Source organism: Canis lupus, chromosome 21 (genome assembly GCF_048164855.1).
Source record: "Canis lupus baileyi chromosome 21, mCanLup2.hap1, whole genome shotgun sequence".
Lineage (NCBI taxonomy): Eukaryota > Metazoa > Chordata > Mammalia > Carnivora > Canidae > Canis > Canis lupus.
The window spans coordinates 6941879-6964564 of record NC_132858.1 but is presented as its reverse complement, the minus strand read 5'-3'; the positions used below and the strand labels follow the sequence as shown (position 1 = coordinate 6964564).

The 22686-nt window shown below is 47.0% G+C and overlaps 2 protein-coding genes and 1 long non-coding RNA gene across 12 annotated transcripts in view; 2 read left to right on the top strand and 1 right to left on the bottom strand.

The window, feature by feature from the left end:
- The window catches only part of LOC140612566 (uncharacterized), a 41266-nt gene extending 28699 nt beyond the window's left edge, over positions 1 to 12567 (top strand). The window contains exon 2 of the long non-coding RNA XR_012013726.1: positions 12334 to 12567. This is a non-coding gene — a long non-coding RNA (uncharacterized lncRNA). The remainder of the gene's footprint in view (positions 1 to 12333) is intronic.
- LOC140612561 (DNA-binding protein SMUBP-2-like) overlaps positions 1 to 18412 on the bottom strand; it is an 82251-nt gene extending 63839 nt beyond the window's left edge. For 3 of the 9 annotated variants that reach the window (XM_072790238.1, XM_072790235.1, XM_072790244.1), the window contains exons 1-4: positions 18257 to 18412; positions 16300 to 16469; positions 13415 to 13598; positions 12926 to 13023 (exon numbers count right to left, since the gene is read on the bottom strand). In XM_072790238.1, the coding sequence (XP_072646339.1) occupies positions 12926 to 13023; positions 13415 to 13598; positions 16300 to 16469; positions 18257 to 18342 (538 nt within the window). In that variant the 5' untranslated portion in view covers positions 18343 to 18412. Of the gene's footprint in view, positions 1 to 5880; positions 6000 to 7334; positions 10532 to 12313; positions 12529 to 12925; positions 13024 to 13414; positions 13599 to 16299; positions 16470 to 16793; positions 16895 to 18256 lie in introns of those variants that run through there. The other 6 variants (XM_072790237.1, XM_072790242.1, XM_072790236.1 and 3 more) reach the window with 6 other exon arrangements.
- The window catches only part of LOC140612563 (large ribosomal subunit protein bL21m-like), a 75223-nt gene that overhangs the window by 43398 nt on the left and 9139 nt on the right, over positions 1 to 22686 (top strand). Inside the window, exons 1-2 of one of the 2 annotated variants that reach the window (XM_072790245.1) lie at positions 18419 to 18559; positions 22444 to 22501. The exons of the other annotated variant lie outside the window; for it this stretch is intronic. Coding sequence (XP_072646346.1) covers positions 18460 to 18559; positions 22444 to 22501 — 158 coding nt within the window. The 5' untranslated portion in view covers positions 18419 to 18459. Of the gene's footprint in view, positions 1 to 18418; positions 18560 to 22443; positions 22502 to 22686 lie in introns of those variants that run through there. 2 annotated transcript variants of the gene reach the window in all.

Here is a 22686-nt window from a genome sequence, read left to right as displayed (position 1 = left end):
TTGGATTGTTTGTTTCTTTGGTGTTGAGTTTAATAAGTTCTTTATAGATCTTGGAAACTAGCCCTTTATCTGATATGTCATTTGCAAATATATTCTCCCATTCTGTAGGTTGTCTTTGAGTTTTGTTGACTGTATCCTTTGCTGTGCAAAAGCTTCTTATCTTGATAAGTCCCAATAGTTCATTTTTGCTTTTGTTTCTTTTGCCTTCGTGGATGTATCTTGTAAGAAGTTACTATGGCCGAGTTCAAAAAGGGTGTTGCCTGTGTTCTTCTCTAGGATTTTGATGGAATCTTGTCTCACATTTAGATCTTTCATCCATTTTGAGTTTATCTTTGTGTATGGTGAAAGAGAGTGGTCTAGTTTCATTCTTCTGCATGTGGATGTCCAATTTTCCCAGCACCATTTATTGAAGAGACTGTCTTTCTTCCAATGGATAGTCTTTCCTCCTTTATCGAATATTAGTTGCCCATAAAGTTCAGGGTCCACTTCTGGATTCTCTATTCTGTTCCACTGATCTATGTGTCTGTTTTTGTGCCAGTACCACACTGTCTTGATGACCACAGCTTTGTAGTACAACCTGAAATCTGGCATTGTGATGCCCCCAGATATGGTTTTCTTTTTTAAAATTCCCCTGGCTATTCGGGGTCTTTTCTGATTCCACACAAATCTTAAAATAATTTGTTCTAACTCTCTGAAGAAAGTCCATGGTATTTTGATAGGGATTGCATTAAACGTGTATATTGCCCTGGGTAACATTGACATTTTCACAATATTAATTCTGCCAATCCATGAGCATGGAATATTTTTCCATCTCTTTGTGTCTTCCTCAATTTCTTTCAGAAGTGTTCTATACTTTTGAGGGTATAGATCCTTTACATCTTTGGTTAGGTTTATTCCTAGGTATCTTATGCTTTTGGGTGCAATTGTAAATGGGATTGACTCCTTAATTTCTCTTTCTTCAGTCTCATTGTTAGTGTATAGAAATGCCACTGACTTCTGGGCATTGATTTTGTATCCTGCCACGCTACCGAATTGCTGTATGAGTTCTAGCAATCTTGGGGTGGAGACTTTTGGGTTTTCTTTTTTTTTTTTTTTTTTTCATTTATTTATGATAGTCACACACAGAGAGAGAGAGAGGCAGAGACACAGGCAGAGGGAGAAGCAGGCTCCATGCACCGGGAGCCTGATGTGGGATTCGATCCCGGGTCTCCAGGATCGCGCCCTGGGCCAAAGGCAGGCGCTAAACCGCTGCGCCACCCAGGGATCCCCCCTTTTGGGTTTTCTATGTAGAGTATCATGTCATCAGCGAAGAGGGAGAGTTTGACTTCTTCTTTGCCAATTTGAATGCCTTTAATGTCTTTTTGTTGTCTGATTGCTGAGGCTAGGACTTCCAGTACTATGTTGAACAGCAGTGGTGAGAGTGGACATCCCTGTCTTGTTCCTGATCTTAGGGGAAAGGCTCCTAGTGCTTCCCCATTGAGAATGATATTTGCTGTGGGCTTTTCATAGATGGCTTTTAAGATGTTGAGGAATGTTCCCTCTATCCCTACACTCTGAAGAGTTTTGATCAGGAATGGATGCTGTATTTTGTCAAATGCTTTCTCTGCATCCAATGAGAGGATCATATGGTTCTTGGTTTTTCTCTTGCTGATATGATGAATCACATTGATTGTTTTACGGGTGTTGAACCAGCCTTGTGTCCCAGGGATAAATCCTACTTGGTCATGGTGAATAATTTTCTTAATGTACTGTTGGATCCTATTGGCCAGTATCTTGTTGAGAATTTTTGCATCCATGTTCATCAGGGATATTGGTCTGTAATTCTCCTTTTTGGCGGGGTCTTTGTCTGGCTTTGGAATTAAGGTGATGCTGGCTTCATAGAACGAATTTGGAAGTACTCCATCTCTTTCTATCTTTCCAAACAGCTTTAGGAGAATAGGTATGGTTTCTTCTTTAAACGTTTGATAAAATTCCCCTGGGAAGCCATCTGGCCCTGGACTCTTGTGTCTTGGGAGGTTTTTGATGACTGCTTCAATTTCCTCCCTGGTTATTGGCCTGTTCAGGTTTTCTATTTCTTCCTGTTCCAGTTTTGGTAGTTTGTGGCTTTCCAGGAATGCGTCCATTTCTTCTAGATTGCCTAATTTATTGGCGTATAGCTGTTCATAATATGTTTTTAAAATCGTTTGTATTTCCTTGGTGTTGGTAGTGATCTCTCCTTTCTCATTCATGATTTTATTGAGTCTTCTCTCTCTTCTTTTTAATAAGGCTGGCTAATGGGGGATCCCTGGGTGGCGCAGTTGGTTAGCGCCTGCCTTTGGCCCAGGGCAATCCTGGAGACCCGGGATCGAATCCCACGTCGGGCTCCCGGTGCATGGAGCCTGCTTCTCCCTCTGCCTATGTCTCTGCCTCTCTCCTTCTCTCTCTATCATAAATTTAAAAAAAAAAAAAAAAAAGCTGGATGAATTAAAAAAAAAAAAAAAGGCTGGCTAATGGTTTATCTATCTTATTAATTCTTTCAAAGAACCAACTCCTGGTTCTGTTGATCTGTTCCACAGTTCTTCTGGTCTCGATTTCGTTGAGTTCTGCTCGAATCTTTATTGACTTTTTTTTTGTTTGTTTGTTTTTTTATTTATGATAGTCACACAGAGAGAAAGAGAGAGAGGCAGAGACACAGGCAGAGGAGAAGCAGGCTCCATGCACCGGGAGCCCGATGTGGGATTCGATCCCGGGTCTCCAGGATCGCGCCCTGGGCCAAAGGCAGGCGCCAAACCGCTGCGCCACCCAGGGATCCCAAGTTCTGCTCGAATCTTTATTAACTCCCTTCTTCTCTTGGGTGTAGGATCTATTTGCTGTTTTTTCTCTAGCTCCTTTATGTGTAAGGTGAGCTTTTGTATTTGAGTTCTTTCCAGTTTTTGAATGGATGCTTGTATTGCGATGTATTTCCCCCTTAGGACTGCTTTTGCTGCATCCCAAAGATTTTGAACGGTTGTATCTTCATTCTCATTAGTTTCCATGAATCTTTTTAATTCTTCCTTAATTTCCTGGTTGACCCTTTTATCTTTTAGCAGGATGGTCCTTAACCTCCATGTGTTTGAGGTCCTTCCAAACTTCTTGTTGTGATTTAGTTCTAATTTCAAGGCATTATGGTCCGAGAATATGCAGGAGACAATCCCAATCTTTTGGTATCGGTTCAGACCCGATTTGTGACCCAATATGTGGTCTATTCTGGAGAAAGTTCCATGTGCGCTTGAGAAGAATGTGTATTCAGTTGAGTTTGGATGTAAAGTTCTGTAGATATCTGTGAAATCCATCTGGTCCAGTGTATCATTTAAAGCTCTTGTTTCTTTGGAGATGTTGTGCTTAGAAGACCTATCGAGTATAGAAAGAGCTAGATTGAAGTCACCAAGTATAAGTGTATTATTATCTAAGTATTTCTTCACTTTGGTTAATAATTGATTGATATATTTGGCAGCTCCCACATTCGGAGCATATATATTGAGGATTGTTAAGTCCTCTTGTTGAATAGATCCTTTAAGTATGATATAGTGTCCCTCTTCATCTCTCACTACAGTCTTTGGGGTAAATTTTAGTTTATCTGATATAAGGATGGCTACCCCTGCTTTCTTGTGAGGACCATTCGAATGGTAAATGGTTCTCCAACCTTTTATTTTCAGGCTGTAGGTGTCCTTCTGTCTAAAATGAGTCTCTTGTAGACAGCAAATAGATGGGTCCTGCTTTTTTATCCAGTCTGAAACCCTGCGCCTTTTGATGGGGTCATTAAGCCCGTTCACATTCAGAGTTACTATTGAGAGATATGAGTTTAGTGTCATCATGATATCTATTCAGTCTTTGTTTTTGTGGACTGTTCCACTGAACTTCTTCTTAAAGGGGAATTTTAAGAGTCCCCCTTAAAATTTCTTGCAGAGCTGGTTTGGAGGTCACATATTCTTTTAGTTGCTGCCTGTCTTGGAAGCTCTTTATCTCTCCTTCCATTTTGAATGAGAGCCTTGCTGGATAAAGTATTCTTGGTTGCATGTTCTTCTCATTTAGGACCCTGAATATATCCTGCCAGCCCTTTCTGGCCTGCCAGGTCTCTGTGGAGAGGTCTGCTGTTACCCTAATACTCCTCCCCATAAAAGTCAGGGATTTCTTGTCTCTTGCTGCTTTAAGGATCTTCTCCTTATCTTTGGAATTTGCAAGCTTCACAATTAAATGTCGAGGTGTTGAACGGTTTTTATTGATTTTAGGGGGGGATCTCTCTATTTCCTGGATCTGAATGCCTGTTTCCCTTCCCAGATTAGGAAAGTTTTCAGCTAGAATTTGTTCAAATACATATTCTGGCCCTCTGGCTTTTCGGCGCCCTCGGGAACCCCAATTAAACGTAGGTTTTTCTTCCTCAGGTTGTCGTTTATTTCCCTTAATCTATCTTCATGGTCTTTTAATTGTTTGTCTCTTTTTTCCTCAGTTTCCCTCTTTGCTATCAACTTGTCTTCTATGTCACTCACTCGTTCTTCCACCTCGTTAACCCTCGTCGTTAGGACTTCTAGTTTGGATTGCATCTCATTCAATTGATTTTTAATTTCTGCCTGATTAGCTCTAAATTCTGCAGTCATGAAGTCTCTTGAGTCCTTTATACTTTTTTCTAGAGCCACCAGTAGCTGTATAATAGTGCTTCTGAATTGGCTTTCTAACATTGAATTGTAATCCAGATTTTGTAACTCTGTGGGAGAGAGGACTGTTTCTGATTCTTTCTTTTGAGGTGAGGTTTTCCTTCTAGTCATTTTGCTCAGTGCAGAGTGGCCAAAAGCAAATTGTATTGGGAAAAAGAGAAAAAGAGAGGAGAGAAAGAAGGAAAGAAAAGAGAAAGAGAAAAAAAAAGGGAAGAAAAAGAAAAAAAAAAACGAAAAAAAAAAAGAAGAAAGAGAAAGAAAAAGAAAGAAAAAAAGGGGGTGGGGGAAGGAAACAAATCAAAAAGAAAAAAAAAAAAAAGAACCACAGGGGAGTATCTTCTGATTCTGTGTTTTTTAAGTCCTTGGCTTCTCCTGGAAGTTGTCCGTCTAGCTGATCTTCTGGGGGAGGGGCCTGCTGTGCTGATTTTCAGGTGTTAGCAGTTGGGGGAGCTGCTGTGCCCCTGCCTGGCGCAGGGCTCAGTGGGGGTTGTTTACCCCGTGAGGCCGCAGGAGGAACAGCCCCAGTGGCGGGGCAGCTCTGGAAACCTGGATTCAGCTCCGGCAGGAACTCCGTCTGCAGGGCCTGGAGGCTCCGGGGCGGGGCCGCTGCTCTGCTCTGCTGGGGCAGGGGCGTCCTTGCTGTCCTGGGCCCTCCCGGCCTCTGCCTGTCCCGGGGGAGGCGGGATCCTGGGCTGTGTCCCGGCGCCCTGTGCTCCGGAGCCTGCGCTGTTGGATTCGTGCTCCCGGGCCGCAGCCCCCTCCGCGGAGCCGCCGCCCGAGCCCCGCCGAGCTGCTCCTGGAACCGCGCAGCGCCCTCCGCACGGAGCCTCTTCCTCTGCCCGAGCCCCTCCGAGCTGCTCCCGGGGCCGCGCAGCCCCCTCCGCGGAGCCGCCGCCCGAGCCCCTTCAGCTGCTCCGGGTCCCGCCGGGTCCCGCCGTGCGCGCTGCAGCCCTTAGGGAGCTCGGCGCACTCTCCTGGGCGCGCAGTTGCTCTGTTACTGTCCCCGGGAGCCCGAGGGCATCCTCGCCCTCCTGGGTCCTGCTCCACCTCCCCGCGAACCCCTTTCCCCCGGGAAGGTCGGTGCAGCTCCTGCGTCTCCGGGACGGGGCTCTCCTGTCCTGGGGACACTCGCCCCGGCCTCAGCCCGGCTCCTCGCGGGGCTCCTCCCCCTTGGAGGCCTTTGTTCCTTTATTCCCCCCCCCCCCCCCCCCCCCCCCCCGTCTTCCTACCTTGATAGATGCGCGAACTCTTCTCACTGTAGCATTCCAGCTGGTCTCTCTTTAAATCTCAGGCCGAATTCATAGATTTTCAGGATAATTTGAAGGTTTTCTAGGTAGTTTGGTGGAGACAGGTGATTTGGGGACCCTACTCTTCCGCCATCTTGCTCCTCCCCAGTACTGTCTCCTTGGTTTTATATTGGTTATTTGTGTCTTCTTGCTAAAGATATGTCAGTCTTAATTCTTTCAAAGGACCAATTTTCTGTATGTTTGCTTTCTACTTCAAGAATTTCTCTCTTTATCTTTATTATTGCCTTACTTCTACTTTCGTTTTTGCCCCAGTTTTATTGGGACAGTTCTACTTCCTTTGGATTTATCTTGCTGTTTCGTTCCCCTAATTTCTTGAGATAAATGCCTAGATCATTCACTTTTAATCCCTTTTCCCTAACATATGCATTTGAGAGTATAAATTTTCTCCTAAGTACTACTTTAGCTTCATTCCACAAGTTATGTAAAAATTTTATCATTCTCTTTCAACTGTTTTCTAATTTCCGTGATGATTTCTCCTTTAATCCATGGGTTAAATCCATGGTAGTTCATTTTAAGTTTCTAAGCACAGGGGGATTTTCTAGTTATCTAACAAAGTTGCACTGTGGCCAGAATGTAGACTTTAATTTCACTCCCTTGAAATATTCTAAGACTTTATTCCCACTTCATGGTCAGTTAAAAAAATTATTTGCTTAAAAATACAATGTATTCGGCAGGTGTTAAAAATAGTCTCTTCAAGGACACCTCAGTCGGTTAAGCACTGGAATCTTGATTTCTGCTCAGGTCAAGATCTCAGAATCCTGGGATGGAGGGCCACATCGTGCTCCACCCTCAGCAGGGAGTCTACTTGGGATTCTCTCTCTCTCTCTCTCTCTCTCCCTCTGCCCTCCCCTTTCACTCTCTCTCTCAAATAAACAAATCTTTAAAAGAAGTTTCTCCAGAGTTTTCCTTTGGTGGCGGGGGTGGGGGGAGCGTCTCTATGACCATTTGGTCAATTCTGTTCATCTCAGTGTTTTCAAGTCTATATTATTCCTTAACTTTTGTCTGCTTTTTTCCCACTAGTTACTAAGACAAGTATGTAAAATCTTTCATAGTGATCGTGGGTGTATTTCCCCTTTGAATACGGAGGAGTTTTGCTTTATGTATTTTTAAGTGTTATTTAAAAACATTATTTATTCCTGGTGAATTAAATCTTGTATCACTATGAAGACCCTCTTTAACAATACTTTTAGCCTTTACTTCTTTTGTCTGATACTAATATCGCTATAGCAATATTCTCTTGACTGATACTTGCATAGCATATCTTTTCCCTTTCTTTTACTTACAACTTTTCTATATCTTTTTGTTTTAATGTTGGATAAACAAAATCTAAATATATGCAATGTGCAAGAGACACATCTAAAACAAACAGATTTTATTGGAGCACTGATAGAGTAGGCAGTTAGGTAGACAGAAGCTGGAGGCAAGGATGGTGATAAATGGTTACACATTAGAAGCCTGAAGGGGGCACAGCATCTTGAAGTTGTGGCTTCCAGGACCCCTTGGCTAATAGACCAAGAGCTCCAGATGCAGGACGGGCCACTCTCCTCTCCCACCTCTGCTCCAGGGTAACCCCCAGACTCATTATAATGCATTCACGTTGTGTTTTAGCCCTACCCCCAATCCCAAGAGGGAAGGTTGCCCTGACGGTTCTGGGACAAACTTTGTAAAGTCAGAAACTAACCTCTCCCAACCTGTGGAAGGAGTCCCTCAAAGGATTGGAAGCCTCCATTAGAGACCACCCCATACACACACACACACACACACATAAAAAGAAAAGACTCCTGTAACCTCGGGGCAGTTGCCACCGCTGAGCCGGCCCACTCTCCCACCTTGAGGGTTTACTTCCTTAACAAACTGCTTTGTGCTTCCTACTTTCTTCTGTCTTCGTTTTTTAATTTTTTTTAAGTTTTTATTTTTTTAAAATTAAAAAAAATTTTTTTTTTAAATTTAAATTCAAGTTAGTTAATATATAGTGTATTATTCATTTCAGGGTGGAGTTTAGTGATTCATCAGTTGCATACAACACCGAGCACTCATTACATCACGGGCCCATCACCCAGTTACCCACCTCCTTCCCAACTGTCTTTATTAGAGTATGGATCCTCATGGAAATTGTTCATAGGAAACCCAACAACTGAGACCTCCATTCATACAACACAGACTCTCCCACCCTGAACATCATGTATTCCATTTTCAGTTCCATTACATGTTCCATTATATTTAATGTCATCACTAAAGCATGAGATTCAAAATTACCCTTTTACTTGGCACTTTCTGTTTCACCCTGTTTTATATTTCGTTTTTTTTCTCATTTCTTGCCTTTTTGTTAGATAACTAGGTATTTTTAATGAATTACTCCATTTTTTCCCATTATTCATTGGAAGATAAACTCTGGTCTTGTTCTTTTAGTGCAAGGATTGACAAATTATGGCCTGTCGGTCAAACCTAACCTGATGCCTGTTTTTTGGTAAATAACAATGTATTCCAGCACAGCCACACTCATTTTGCACATTGTCTATGTCTACTTTGATGCTATGACAGTAGGTAGGTAGAGCAAACACCAAAGGGGGTCTACAATGACTAAAATATTTACTATCCAGCCCTTTACAGATAATTTGCAACCCCATTTTTAGTGGATATCCTTTAAAATGCAATGTATATATATATATTTTTTTAACATACCAAATTCTTAAAACCTCCTCTTTATGGATGATAAATCAAGTCCCTCAAAATCTTTTTTTTTTTTTAAGATTTATTTATAATTCATGAGAGACCCAGAGAGAGAGGCAGAGACACAGAGGGAGAAGCAGGCTCCCAACAGGGAGCCTGATGCAGGACTCGATCCCAGAACCCAAGGATCATGACCTAGCCCAAGGCAGATGCTCAACCACTGAGTCACCCAGGTGTCCCCCTCGGAATATTTTAATTATATTTTCCCCTTCCCGCATAGACATTATTGTACTCAGGAATTTTATTTTCTTAATAAACTCTGTTTGGGAATCATTTTAGATTCACAGAAAAGTTGCAAAGATAGCGGTGAGTCCATGTATGCCCTTCACTCAGCTTCACCTAACGTTACTGTAGAACGTTGGTACATTTGTTAAATCTATGTGATAACATTGGTACATTTACTTTTAACTAAATGCCAAACTTCATTCAGATTTCACCAATTTTCCCACTTACATCCTTTTTTTTGTCTAGGATCCAATCGAGGGTCCATGTTGGATTTAGTTGTCATGCCTCCTTAATCTCCTCCGGTCTATGACAGTTTCTCAGTCCTTCCTTGTTTTCTCTGACCGTGACAGTTTTGAGGAGTACTGGCAGGTTCTTAAATTTAGGTTTCTGTTTTCTGTATGCTTAGACTGAGGTTCTGTGTTTTGGGGGAAAAAAACCACAGAGGCGACATGCTCCTCTCATTACATCACATCAGGCAGTACATGAGATCAGCTGGGTGTTGCTAATCTTCATGACCTGGCTAAGGTTGTGCTGGCCAAGTTTCTCCTGCGTGGAGCTCTCTTTTTTCTCTTTCTATTCTCAGTGCTTTGGCAGCAAGCCCCTAAGTGGAGCCTACATTGTGGCTGGAAGGAGTGAGAGGTGGAGTGGGGTATATCTACACAATGTTGTTGTTTTTTTCGAAGATTTTCTTTATTTATTCATGAGAGACAGAGAGAGAGAGGGGCAGAGAGAGAGGGGCAGAGAGAGAGGGGCAGAGGGAGAAGCAGGCTCCATGCAAGAAGCCCTATGTGGGACTCGATCCTGGGTCTCTAGGACCACCCCCGGAGCTGAAGGCGGTGCTAAACCGCTGAGCCACCTGGGCTGCCCTATCTACACAATGTTATTTGGAATTCTTGTATAGAGAAAATTTGTCTCCTCTTATTTGTTCAATTCTTTTTTATAGCAGTACAAACTCATGCATACTTATTTCGTACTTTGTGTTTTAGTCCAATATAACATTATTTCTTTTGCTCAAATTGTTCCAACTTTGGCCATTGGGAGCTATCTCGGGTTGGCTCATTTTTCCTTTCAATATGACCCAATCCTTTTGTTTTTATGGATGCTTCTTTACTTTCTGGCCCTACAAGATGCTCCTGGCTCCCCTGCCTGTCTCTTTCTCCCATGACAGAGCAATGTAGTCACTAGTTTACAGGTAAGCGCCAATCTTCTCTCTTCCAAGAAAGAAATATTTTACACTGCCTAGATTCAAGTGCCTGAGATTGACCCACCTGTCCAAATTATAGCTGAATTGGGATCAGATATTAGACATTTGCTGTGTTCCATCCCTGGAGCCACATTGGGGCCCCTTGATCACTGGCCTTACTGTCCCACGTGCCTGGCCCCAGCCTATCTACTATTCAAGACCAACTACGTTATGAAAAGAACAGTTGATTTGGAGGAGAGATCCTGGGCTCCAGTTTTTAATATAGTAAGTTTGAAGTATATGCAATATCCAAATATCTTCCACCCTTACCTCTTACTTGTCTTCAAGCAAATGAGTATAGCAGGAAATTGTTGACTTTGTCTTCCACAATCCAATCTTCTGGGACAATCCCAGTCCTCTAGGACAAATCCTTCCATCATTTCAGCAGAATTACTGCCTTGTGTTGATAACAGATTACACCTTTCTTATCTCAGAAGTTAACTTTCTCCAAAATAATGGTAAACGTTGTTATCCTACCATTTGTCTCTGCATAATTCTAAAAAATCTTTGAATCTCTTTAGCTCTCCCTAGAGGTTAGATTCTATTGACAATGACCTGACTCTCTGATATTGTAACCACAACAGTGTCCGAACATTTCCAAGTTTTCTTTGGATGTTCCCTCACCCTACCTCACTCAACCTCCTTTCTTCCAAAATTTTCCTTGACTCTTGGCCTACCTTATAATATCCCCCCAAATAATTCTGGCAGCTCTCCATACCTAGCTTGCTGTTCGAATCCACTTCAACTCTCTCTGTTTGTGTTGGAATTGTTTGTATGTTCTCATGAATTCCTGGGGGTGGGCATCAGACCTTAGCCATCTTATCTCTTCCATATGCCTGACTGTCTCCAGCACCTACTCCACCTAGTTCGTTACACCTCAACATCTTACACAACTGTCCAGCAGTTGAATCAACTTGATAGCATTGCACCATCCAAGTACATGGCAAAAAAACAAACCAAACCAAACCAAACCAAACCCCCTCTGGACTTCTACAGTCCTCCTGCATCCATCCTTGGGGAAATATGACCCTGAACCATATCCATTCCACATGTGGAAGTGGGGCTACTGCACTTTCCCAAGTCCAGTTTCCCTGGGACCCAACCACACCCGCTCACATATGCTTGTCTCTGGCTGCTACATCAGCTCACAAAGCCTGACATATTTACAATCCATCCCTTTATTTAAGAAGTTTGCCAACGTATGCTACACAGTAACAGACCTTTCTGAAAGAAATGTTTCTTGGAATCTATTTCTAGTAGGGGTGTCTAGGGGGCTCAGTCCGATAAGCACCTGACTCTTGATTTCAGCTCAAGTCATGATCTCGAGGTCGTAAGATTGAGCCCCCGCACTCAGTAGGGAATCTCCTTAGGATTTTCTCTCTCGGGATGCCTGGGTGGCTCAGTGGTTGAGCATCTGCCTATGGCTGAGGGCGTGATTCCAGAATCCCAGGATCGAGTCCCACATCGGGCTCCCTGCATGAAGCCTGCTTCTCCCTCTTCCTGTGTCTCTGCCTATCTGTATCTCTCATGAATAAATAAATAAAAAATCTTAAAAAAAAAAAAAAAAAGGATTCTCTCTCTCTCTCTGCCTCTGCCCCTCCCCTCCATGTATGCTCGACTCTCACAAAAAATAAAAGTAAAATAAGTAAAAATTAAAATAAGTTAGTTTTTCTATCCTGCTGCCCCTTTTTAAGTGCCCATAAAGTGACAAAACCAAATGACAAAAAGGAATTAGCAAATTTTGGAATCGTGTCTCCTCACTGAATCTTCTATGATGAAGACCAATTATTTGCCTCGTGTACTCTGTGCTCAGAGAGCAGCAGCTATGTGTCCAGCTCTATAGGGCACCGACTACATGGAGACACCCGACCCATGAGTGAGCAGAACTCCCAGGCACAGTGCCCTGATCTGGGCTGGCCAGACTGACACAAAGCTAGAAAGCAGCAGAGAACCACCTAACCCAAAGTCCCAGTGCACATGTGTGCATACATGTCTGTATGTAAAAGACAGAGTGCTCCACGTGGAAAAACTAGAATATACACAAGTACTAGGGAGGCCAACTCCAGATGGCAGGTTCCTGAGGTATCTGTTCCCCTGCTAATGTACTTATTTCCAAATATTCTACGATTAACACATACTCTATTACTCTTCTCATCAGAAATAAGTGATCTTCAATTTGAAGGATGCTGAGAGGGATTCCTGGGTGGCGCAGCGGTTTGGCGCCTGCCTTTGGCCCAGGGCGCGATCCTGCAGACCCGGGATCGAATCCCACGTCGGGCTCCCGGTGCATGGAGCCTGCTTCTCCCTCTGCCTGTGTCTCTGCCTCTCTCTCTCTCTCTCTCTCTCTCTGTGACTATCATGAATAAATAAAAAAATTAAAAAAAAAAAAAAAGAAGGATGCTGAGAAATGACCAAATGCACTTAAGAATTGGGACTTTTCAAACAAACACAAAAACACTATTAAACACAAACACTCAATCATCCTATTTCCACATCACTGAGCTAGAACATCCTCACATCTCCAGAGAACGTAGTGAAGTCAACAGAACGAGCTGCTTCCTTGCACTAAATACACAACAGGTCAGTCCATGTGAGTCATTCTGAGAAATTTAAAGTAGACTTTTAATTTATAAAAGAGAGATGCCTTCTAACTGTACATCCTCGAACTTTCACTCAAACACCCTGGGTCCTGCTGTTCTTGGTGTTTCTGTAACAACCTCGATCAGAAAAGAACACACAAAGGTTCTTACCTGTATTGCTGGCAGGACTGGGGGCTGATCCGCCAAAGAGGACCTCTATGAGTGAGGACGCGGGGCCAGAATGGTACTTCTTTAGTGTTATCAGAGCCCTGCCAACAGAGTAGAATTAGGAGTGTGGTGAACACCAAATATTGAATCTGTGCCCAACCCTCTGCCCAGCAAAGGCCACCTGCAGCCTCCATATCCCGTGAGGGGCCCACACAGACTCCACACTCAACACAATTGCTCTCTTCTACCCACAGAGGCAAGCAGTCAGGGTAAGTGTGCAGTACTGGAAGAAAATAGGATGCCTGCGTGGCTCAGTATGTGATCCCAGAGTCCTGGGATCGAGTCCTGCATCAGGCTTCCCATAGGGAGCCTGCTTCTCCCTCTGCCTATGTCTCCGCCTCTCTGTCTCTCATGAATAAGCAAAATCTTAAAAAAAAAAAAAAAAAAAAGAAAAGAAAAAGAAACTTGATTCCCAGTCACACAAACTCTTACTTTTTCAGTCGCTTGTAAGTGATGTCATTGGCAAGTTTTAACAGTCTGTAGGCCCGCTCCCGGTCCAAGCTCAGCTGGAAATCATGAGACGCATCAAAGGCTACTGTGACTGATCTCTGTGTGATCCGCGTCAGGATCCCTGTGGCCAGCTGATTGCCTTCATCATACAGACCCACTATATCGCCTATAGAAGCAAAAAGTTACACATACGCTGTGCACAGTATTTCAAATATCCTATCCCTCTTGTCTTTAGAAATGCAAAAAAAAAAAAAAAAAAAAAAAAAAAGAAATGCAATCGGTAGCAATAAAAGTTTTTTTTTTATAGTAAAAGTTTTTTAACCAGCACCTAAATTATATATAAAAATTGACTTGAAATCAATGAAGTGTTTACAGCAAACGTGCCAGTCAAGAAACATTTAAAGTGCCTGCTCTGTGCCAGGCGCTATTCCAGGCACTGGTCTGATTAGAAATAAGACACAGACATCTGCACCGAAGGCTTTAAGGTAAGATGAAAAAAAAAAAAAAAAGGAAAGATGAAGCCCACCCAGGAGGGGATGGAGAGGGATGAGGGCGTCACTTTAGAAACACTGTATAACAAGGGTTCCTCTGAGTGGTGACAGGTAAGCAGGATGGGGCTTGAACAAAGTGGAGCCCTCAAGCACATCTAGGAGAAACATTCCAGGAAGAACAGGAACATCGACGAAGGAGGGAGGGAGGTCATTTGCTGACCACTCAGCACGGATCTCTCCACTTCCCATGGCAATGCTGGGGGATTCACCCATCTGCTAGGTGACCCTGAGGGCCTTCCCTTGATGCCAGGGAGAGAGCATACAACCTACGCCTCAGCCAGTCACTGCATCCCATGTCCATCCCTGGCCACGGTGACTGTTCAGGGATGAGCACAGACCAAATCTGAGGCCCTGAGATGCAATGAGACTTTTGATTGGCATCTGCGAAAAGGCCCTACGTCTGTCTAGCTGAACCAGGAACTTGAAAGCAAATTGGGGCCAGAACCACTATGATGTGTCACCTGAGAAGGAAGCCAACCCAGAAGAGGGCAAAGCCACGAAATGGAGAGAAGTGAAGCCTAAGCAACCTCCCAAAAGCCCTGAAGGCAACCTTCCAGTATTGCAACCAACGCCATCCTTCGTACCCAAGCCAGTTTGGCTTGGGTTTTCATCACCTGGAACAGAAGACTGTTCTGACCAAAACAGACTCCACTGTGAGAGAAAGCCAGAGCCACTCACATATTTACACCCTATTTGTTCTGTGTCGGAAAATATATGCCACAAGTCAACCAGGCACCAGGCACACCCTTAACTTGGGCTACTTTTCTTCCAGGCAATGAGTTTCATCTCTACCTTGAACCTTTTCTCTGGCACCTTCTCTCAACTTTATAGAGACAAAGAGCACAGGGCAACAACACTCCTGGGGCAGGGTCTGGTTCTGTGTGCGCAACCACAGGACCCCATGCCTCCTGGGACCACCTCCCCACCAGTACCCTGCATAGGGTCCCATGTTCCAGAACTGATGTTTCTAAGTTGAGCCTTAAAACTGCTCTTCAGAAGATTAAAAAGTAACAACCCTACCTCAATCTGATCAACACCTGCATCGACACATCAGATTTTTAGCCGGATGCTTTTCCACATAAATGCCCCTGCCCCTGACTTCCTGTTTATGAACCCTTCACTAGTCTCTGGGGTCACACTTCACAATGCTGGTCAACTGAATATACTACTGAATATATTTTTACTTTTCGTTTTCAGATTTACAACACCTCCCCCCGCCCCCCCCCATGGATACTGGACTGTGACAGTGAAACAGTGTAACAGAAAGTTGCCACTGTAACGCCCCCAGTCCCTGTCTGCAGATGGCAGCCTCACTTAACAGGAACATGTAGACCTGATGCCAACCAGCAGCCCCTCTTCATCCCATCTCCAATTCCAGCTAGTATTCCAACAACTGTGGGCAAGAGTTTGGCCAATCAGAATATGAAATCAAAAACCCGTCAGTTGGGCAGCCTCGGTGGCACAGCGGTTTAGTGCCGCCTGCAGCCTGGGGCCTGATCCTGGAGACCCTGGATCGAGTCCCACGTCAGGCTCTCTGCATGGAGCCTGCTTCTCCCTCTGCCTGTGTCTCTGCCTCTCATTCTCTCTCTGTGTCTCTATGAATAAATAAATAAAATCTTTAAAAAAAATTTATAAAAAAAAAAAAAAAAAACAACGTCAGCACCAAAACACAGCGGAGACTCTTCTAGAGCAAGTACAGAACCACTGGTGCTGCTGTCTCCAGGCTTGAGAGCTAAACAGGTGCCCTTGGTGGGTGGTTCAGCAGCTTCTCCCAGCTGCTCGTCCTCTCCAGCAGGGTTGGCACGAGTGTACTTCAAGTACTCCTGGCACAAGAAGCCAGGGAACACGGAGCTATGAACACTGTGTCCTCGTTGTCCAAGACAAATACGATGACAGTCCTGTGTAATGTTACACTTTCTAGGGGCCACGATAGAAAAAATTTTTAAAAAATACATTGGTTTTAATAACAACATATTTTAATGCCATATACATTCAACATGTATTACGTTTCCAAAAAATTACTCTAGAGATTATCTATATTTCTTTGTACTTGAACTTCAAAATCTGGTGTGCACTGCACGCATGTGGCAATCACTGCCCACATCTCAACCACACACGGCAGGTGGCTGCCACCGCGGACAGTGCTGACCTAGACTACCAAAGAGCCACAGAGGTGGTGAACTTCCAACTAAGAGTTCTTCGCTGCATTGCTTTATTCTCCAACTAGTCACATGTAAGCTGGTGCTCACAAGAGTAAAAGTCACAGCTTGGAGACCAGCAGCACAAAATATACGCCTACATCGCAAATGCACAGACCTGAAGTAAAGCTGTTGCTGGGAAGCACCGCAGCAGATGTGCATCTCCTGGGCTCTAAGGTGACCAGCAGCCGCCCGTACAGCCCAGTCCGCTGGCTGGAAACCTGCAGCTTCAGCAAACAGACGCCTCGGCTCTGGAGTTCTTTTGGGGAGATGTTTTCCTGCCAGGACCTGGAAGACATCCAATACTGAGAGTTCAATATTTACACTTGCCCAGCTTTTATTCCAGCCCACACAGAAGGAATGTAAAAGGGAGAGAAAAGCAGACAAAGGCGCCAAATGAGACCCACAGAGGCTCTGCATCTGCCCCTTGCATCCTGAGCCTCCCCCATCCCCTCGCGCTGGCAGAGCTAGTCCCTTTACCTGATCTACTTGCACGGGTTCCCCCCATGTCACTCAGTCCATCAGTGCCCCCTGCCAAGTCCACCATCTGTAACCTCACGAATCCACCTCTGCCTCTCATCCTCACCACTATAACCCCGGTTCAAGCCATACCTCCTCCTCATCTGGACCAGACAGAGCCTCCGGCCTCCTGCCTGACCTCGGGCGCTTGCCCTGACCAGTCAGTCGCAAGCAGCAGCACCCAAGCAGGCCACCTGAAACACAAATCTAGTCACTCCCCTTTGAAAAGTAACAAAGGAAGACCTCACTAAGATGGAGTAGGGAGGCCAGAGAGGGGAGCTGCACCATTCCACGTCAGCTACAGACCCTGATGGCACAGAAGCCTCAACCCCACGACGGGAAAGATGCGCATCACATCCCCTGCAGGAAATCCGCCAGCCCTGCACTCAGCCGGTGAGCACCGGTCATCACCCTGCGCGCCTGCCTTTCTGTGATAGACTTCTATTCCAAACAACCCTTCCCACTGCCTCCTTCTCCGTAAAATAAAGGTCCTTCCTCTCCTCCTCTTGTTGCACTAATCCAGTTTGTGCCACAGCTTCCTTGGCCGGAACTGCAGTTCTCTGCTATTATGAATAAACTCATCTCGCTGGTAAAAAAAAAAAAAGGGGGGGGGGCTGTATTATTTTTGAGGTTAACCCCTCCCCCGAAAACCCACACTTAACCGTGCAGAGCCGTCGTCCGCACACAGAACAGAGCACAGGCCCGCCGCGAGGCCCTCTCAATCTGAGCCCGGCCGCCTCCCGTGGGCGCTCCCGGCGGGCGCTCCCTGTGCACGGGCACCGGCGCCGAGCCCAGCGCCTGCGGCAGGACCAACTCGAGCTCACCGAATCCCACTTCACAAGCGAGGCGGCCACGGCTCGGAGGTGTAGCCGGAATGTCCCACGGCCACGCACGAAGGGGCGGGGGTGCTGCCCAGGCTGGCGGGGCCGCAAAAGCTCTTCATCTTCAAATCAAAAGCCCCTCGCGCAAACCAGGGCGCGGCCAGCCCCTGCCCGCAGCGCAGTGACTTGGCGCAAACCCCGGAATCCCACGGCCGGGCCCCGGGTCACCCTGGGGGAGCCACGGGGCCGCTCGGCGGCACAGCCTCCTCGGGTCAGAGGAGCGGAGGACCGAAGGCACAGACCACCTGCTGCTGCTCCTGCTGCTGCTGCTGCTTCAGCCGGGCGGGCTTCCCTCCGAGGCAGCCTGTCTCCGGTGCTCCGGCTTCTCCCCAGGTCTCGTCCGGGAAGGCTCCCCCCCCGCCCACCTGCACCCGGGTCCCCGCCGGCTCAGCCGCGCGCACCTGGGGGAGCCGGGCTCCGCCGCACGCGGGACAAGCTCTCCTCCCCGGGCCCGCCCCGCCGCGCCCCACCGCAGCCAGCTGCCCGCGCCCCCGCGCCCTCGCGCCCCCCACCCGCCCCGAGGGAGGAAAAGGGCCGAGGACACGCCGACAACAGGCCGACAACGGGCCGGACCCGGGCTGGACGCTTGGGGCGGGGGCTCCAGGCTGAAAAGAAAGGACCTAAGGGCCCCCAACCCGCGCCGCGAGCGCCGGGGACCTGCCGGCCGCCCCCTACCTGCGCTCCTCCACCTCCGCGTCTCTCTCGAGTTCCAGCAGGTCCAAATGCTTGGTCACGAAGCTCTCCACAGCCGCGGAGGCCATGGCCGCCGACCCGCCGGGCCCGGGGCCGCGGAGATCCCGGCCGGACCCCGTGCGTCGACGCACAAGGCGCGTGCTCGCGCCGCTTCCGCTTCCGCTTCCGGCCGAGGCTGCGGGAAGATGGCGGCGGCCGTGGCGGCCCGCGCCGTGCCCGTGTGCTTCCGACGGCTGCTGTGCGCCTGCAGCCGCCGCGGCCCGAGAGCCGCAGGGCCCGGAGCCGGTGAGAGGCGGGCAGCGGGGTGGGAGGCGGGCAGCGCGGCGTGCGGGTCCGCGTCCGCCCCATGCCTTCGGCGTCGGCCGCTTGCTGTCGGCGCGGTGACCGGCACGGCGCTGGCCTTGCGGTCGGGGCAGCCCAGGCTCGGCCTGGTGCCTTTCGTTAGCAGTGACGTTCGCCAAAGGCACTATCTTGGCTTGAAGTGACTGGCGTGCCTGTTTTATTTATTTGAGGGACAGCGCGCGCGCGCACCTGAGCAGGGGCAGGGGCAGAGGGAGCGGGAGAGCGGGGAGCCCGGAGCGGGGCTGGGGCCGGGCACCAGGATCGGAACCTGAGCCACCCACTGCCCCCAACCATGTTTTCAAAATAGGCCCGGGGACGCCTGGGTGGCCGGCGGCTGAGGTCTGTCTGCGCCCCAGGTCGCGATCCCGAGGTCCTGGATCCAGCCCCACGTCTGCCTCTCTCTGTGTGTTCGTCCTGAATAGATAAAGAAGATCTTTTTAAAAATAGGGCTAAGTGTACATTTGCGGATATTGAAGAAGTGTTCTCCTTAGATACAACAGTGCTTCAGTGATGTGTTTTTTAAAGAATATTTTCTTTCCGTGGAAGCACGTTGACATCTCTGCTGCTCAAGCAGTGTATCTGTGATTCACTTAAAAATCATTGCGAGGGATCCCTGGGTGGCGCAGCGGTTTGGCGCCTGCCTTTGGCCCAGGGCGTGATCCTGGAGACCCGGGATCGAATCCCATGTCGGGCCCCCGGTGCATGGAGCCTGCTTCTCCCTCTGCCTGTGTCTCTGCCTCTCTCTCTCTCTCTCTCTCTGTGACTATCATGAATAAATAAATAAAAAATCTTTAAAAAAAAAAAATCATTGCGAAGTTGGGCCAGAGACCCTGTACACCCAAAAATGGGCAACGCGAGTTGATAACCGTTGAATCTGCGTGAAGGCTCTGGACTCTCGGTTCTGTCCTCTTTACTTTCTCGTGTGTTTGACGTTTTCCATTAGTAAAAGTCAGGTTTAGGGAGGGAGGGACAGTTTTACAAAAGCGGTGGAAATTATTCCCTTGTCCTGACATAAGACCGCCTTTGGAACGCTGTGTTCAATTCCAGACTCCCCACTTTAAGAAACACAGGTAAGGTGGAGTTCAGGGATCGTGACCAGAATGGTAAGCAGCCAGGTCCTTGAGGAGTGAGAGAGGGGAACAGGATGGAAGACACCACAGTGCTCAGAGCTGTAGGACGACCCCATGGGAGAGGAGGGAGCACATTTGTTCCTTCCGGGGTCCAGGACTGAGCCAAGGCCGTAGATGAGTTCCAGTGAGGTGGCTTCCAAGGGAGGCGCAGAGTCCACTGCCAGGGCATATTCCAACCAGGGCTTCATTCATTCGCCCACCATTTACTGAGCACCTCTTATGCGCAAGCACAGATGGGGGGAAGGGTGGAATACATCGTAGACTTAAATAATCCCTGCTCTTAATGGTGCTAGTATTCTGATGGGGGAAGGGTGGCTGTGGAAAGACAGGCAACTTTTTTTTTTTTTTTAAGATTCTGTTTATTTATGAGAGACACAGAGAGAGAAGCAGAGACACAGGCAGAGGGAGAAACAGGCTCCATGCAGGGAGCCCAACGTGGGACTTGATCCCAGGACCCCCAGGATTAGGCCGTCAGTTGAAGGCGCCGCTAAGCCACAGAGCCACCCAGGCTGCCCAAGAAGGAAATTTTTTAAAATAAATTACATAGTGTATTAGAAGCTGGTGAGTCTTAGGGAGAAAAATCAAGCATGAAGCGGGTGGGAGAGGGTCAGTTTTAAATAGGATAGTCCAGGAAGACCTCTCTACTGAGATGCTGTTTGAGTCCACCCAGAGAAAATGGGGGAGGGAGGTTTCAGGGGAAGAGCAGCCAAGGCACGCACGCTTCGAGGCAGGCACTTGGCATGTGCCTGGCATGTTCCGAGAATAGCCAGGAAGCCAGAGTGGCAGGTGCAGAATGAACAAGAGGTAGAGTCTGAGACATGGGCTCAGAGCGAGCCAGAGAGAGAGGGGGCATCACACTGCCTGTGCCCTGTAGGCCCTTGTGAGGGTTTTGGCTTTTCTCTGAATTAAATAGGAAGCTCTTGGAGAGTTTTGGCAAAATAGTGACAAGATCTGACCTGAGTTTTCACAGCGTCACTCTAGCTGCTGCACAGAGAAGGGAGGTAATGGGGAGAGCAGGGTGTTAGTAATAATTCCAGCAAGATGTGATTGATGGTGGCTTGGGGGATTTAGGTGGTCAGACCCTGGATCTCGAAGAGAGAGCTGATCTGCTGATAGCTCTGAGGGTGTGAGAGAGGAAAGGGTCAAGAGGGACTGAGATTTTTTGGCCTGAGCAACTAGAAAGGTGACATTGCCATTTTGTGAGATGGGGAGGAAAAGCAGGCATGAGGGTGAATCTGGAGCCTTTGTAGTTTTTGAGATGCCTGTCAGACTTGCAAGTGGTGACAGCAAATGGACAAGTGGGTGGTCAAATCCAGGCTGCAGGTGTAAACCTGGGAGTCACCAGTGTAAACAAGATACTTAAATCCATTCATCTAGATACAATCACCCGAGGAATGGTCCCAGAAAAAGAAGAGATACGGCCGAACGAGGATCTAAATCCCAGGCACAGCAAGGTAGTAGAGGAGAACCCAGCCCAAGATACCAATAATTGGGAACACCTGCTAAGAGGTAGCTGTAATAGGGTGAATTTCATGGAAAGTACATTGTAGCTCAATATTTAAAAAAAAAAAAAAAAAAAACTAAATGCAGGACGACTGGGTGGCTCAGCAGTTAAGCACCTGCCTTCGGCCCAGGGTGTGATCTTGGAGTCCCGGAATCAAGTCCCACATCCGGCTCCCTGCATGGACCGTGCTTCTCTCCCTGCTTCTGTCTCTCATGAATAAATAAATAAAATCTTTAAAAATAAAAAATAAAAATCAAACACATCAGTAGATGCAAGAAATGTTTGGCGGGATTCGATATTCATAACGACAAGTCAAAGAACTAGATAGAGGAAACTTTTAATTCATTTTAAGTAGACTCCACACCCAGTGTGGGGCTCAAACTCACGACCCCGAGATCCAGAGCTGCATAGTCTACCGACTAAGCCAGCCAGGGGCCCCCATAGAGGAAACTTCAGTAACAGGACATCTTTAGAGGCAATGAATAAATAAATCCTCAACAGTTACTGAGTTGCTACCCTCTCCTTTTCTCTCCTAAGCTCCACATTTGATTTCTGGGCCTTTGTCCCTTGGTGTATTAGTCATCTACTGCTGCATCATAAGTCACCCCAAAACTTGGCAGCTTAGCGTGGTTGACATTTGTCATGTCCCACCATTTCCAATGGTCAGGAGTAGTACAGGAGCAGGTTAGCTGGGTGGTTCTGGCTCTCAAGCTGCCCTCAGGCTGTCTGCTGGGGCGGGATCTTCTGTTTCCCAGCTCACAACCTTAGTCATGGGCAGGAGGCCTCCATTCTAGTCTTTTATAACGTAATTTCAGAAGTGTTGTGCTATCACGTCGGCCACATGTCATTGGTCACAGAAACCAACTCCATTTGGGAGGGACAGCATGGGTGAGCCTAGCAGGAGATGGGCTCCTCAGGCCGTCTGGGAGGCAGAGAACAGCATCTGACCCTACGGGGCACTTGGCGATCAAGGAACAGGTCAGTGGGTGAGGGTTCTTGTTTTAGGCCCTTTTCAATGGTGTGATGAACAGATGGACACACACAAGTAATAACCACAAGCAATGGTGTTTTAGCTTTGTCAACGGAGATTTTTTCCACAGACACGTTGTGACCTGGTGCTCCAACTCCAGCACCAGCAATGAAGAGCAGTGGCATTTCTTACCACTAATGATCACTGTTTCTTGTTTCCTCAGCTTCCCTGGGATCTGCTTCCCAAAGATTTGGTTCACAGAGTACTTCAGTTCCACAAGGGTAATGTCAAAACATGGGTTTGAGTGACTCTTCCTTTGTAGGACTATCTTTCTAAAGTCAGAACGGCCTATGTGTCGGTTTTCAATGATATTTACATTTTCTCATACCTTTTTTGATAGTACTTTTAGAACCCTTGACATAAACATCCATGGAACATCCAGAGTCCAAAGATGAATGTGCTTTTA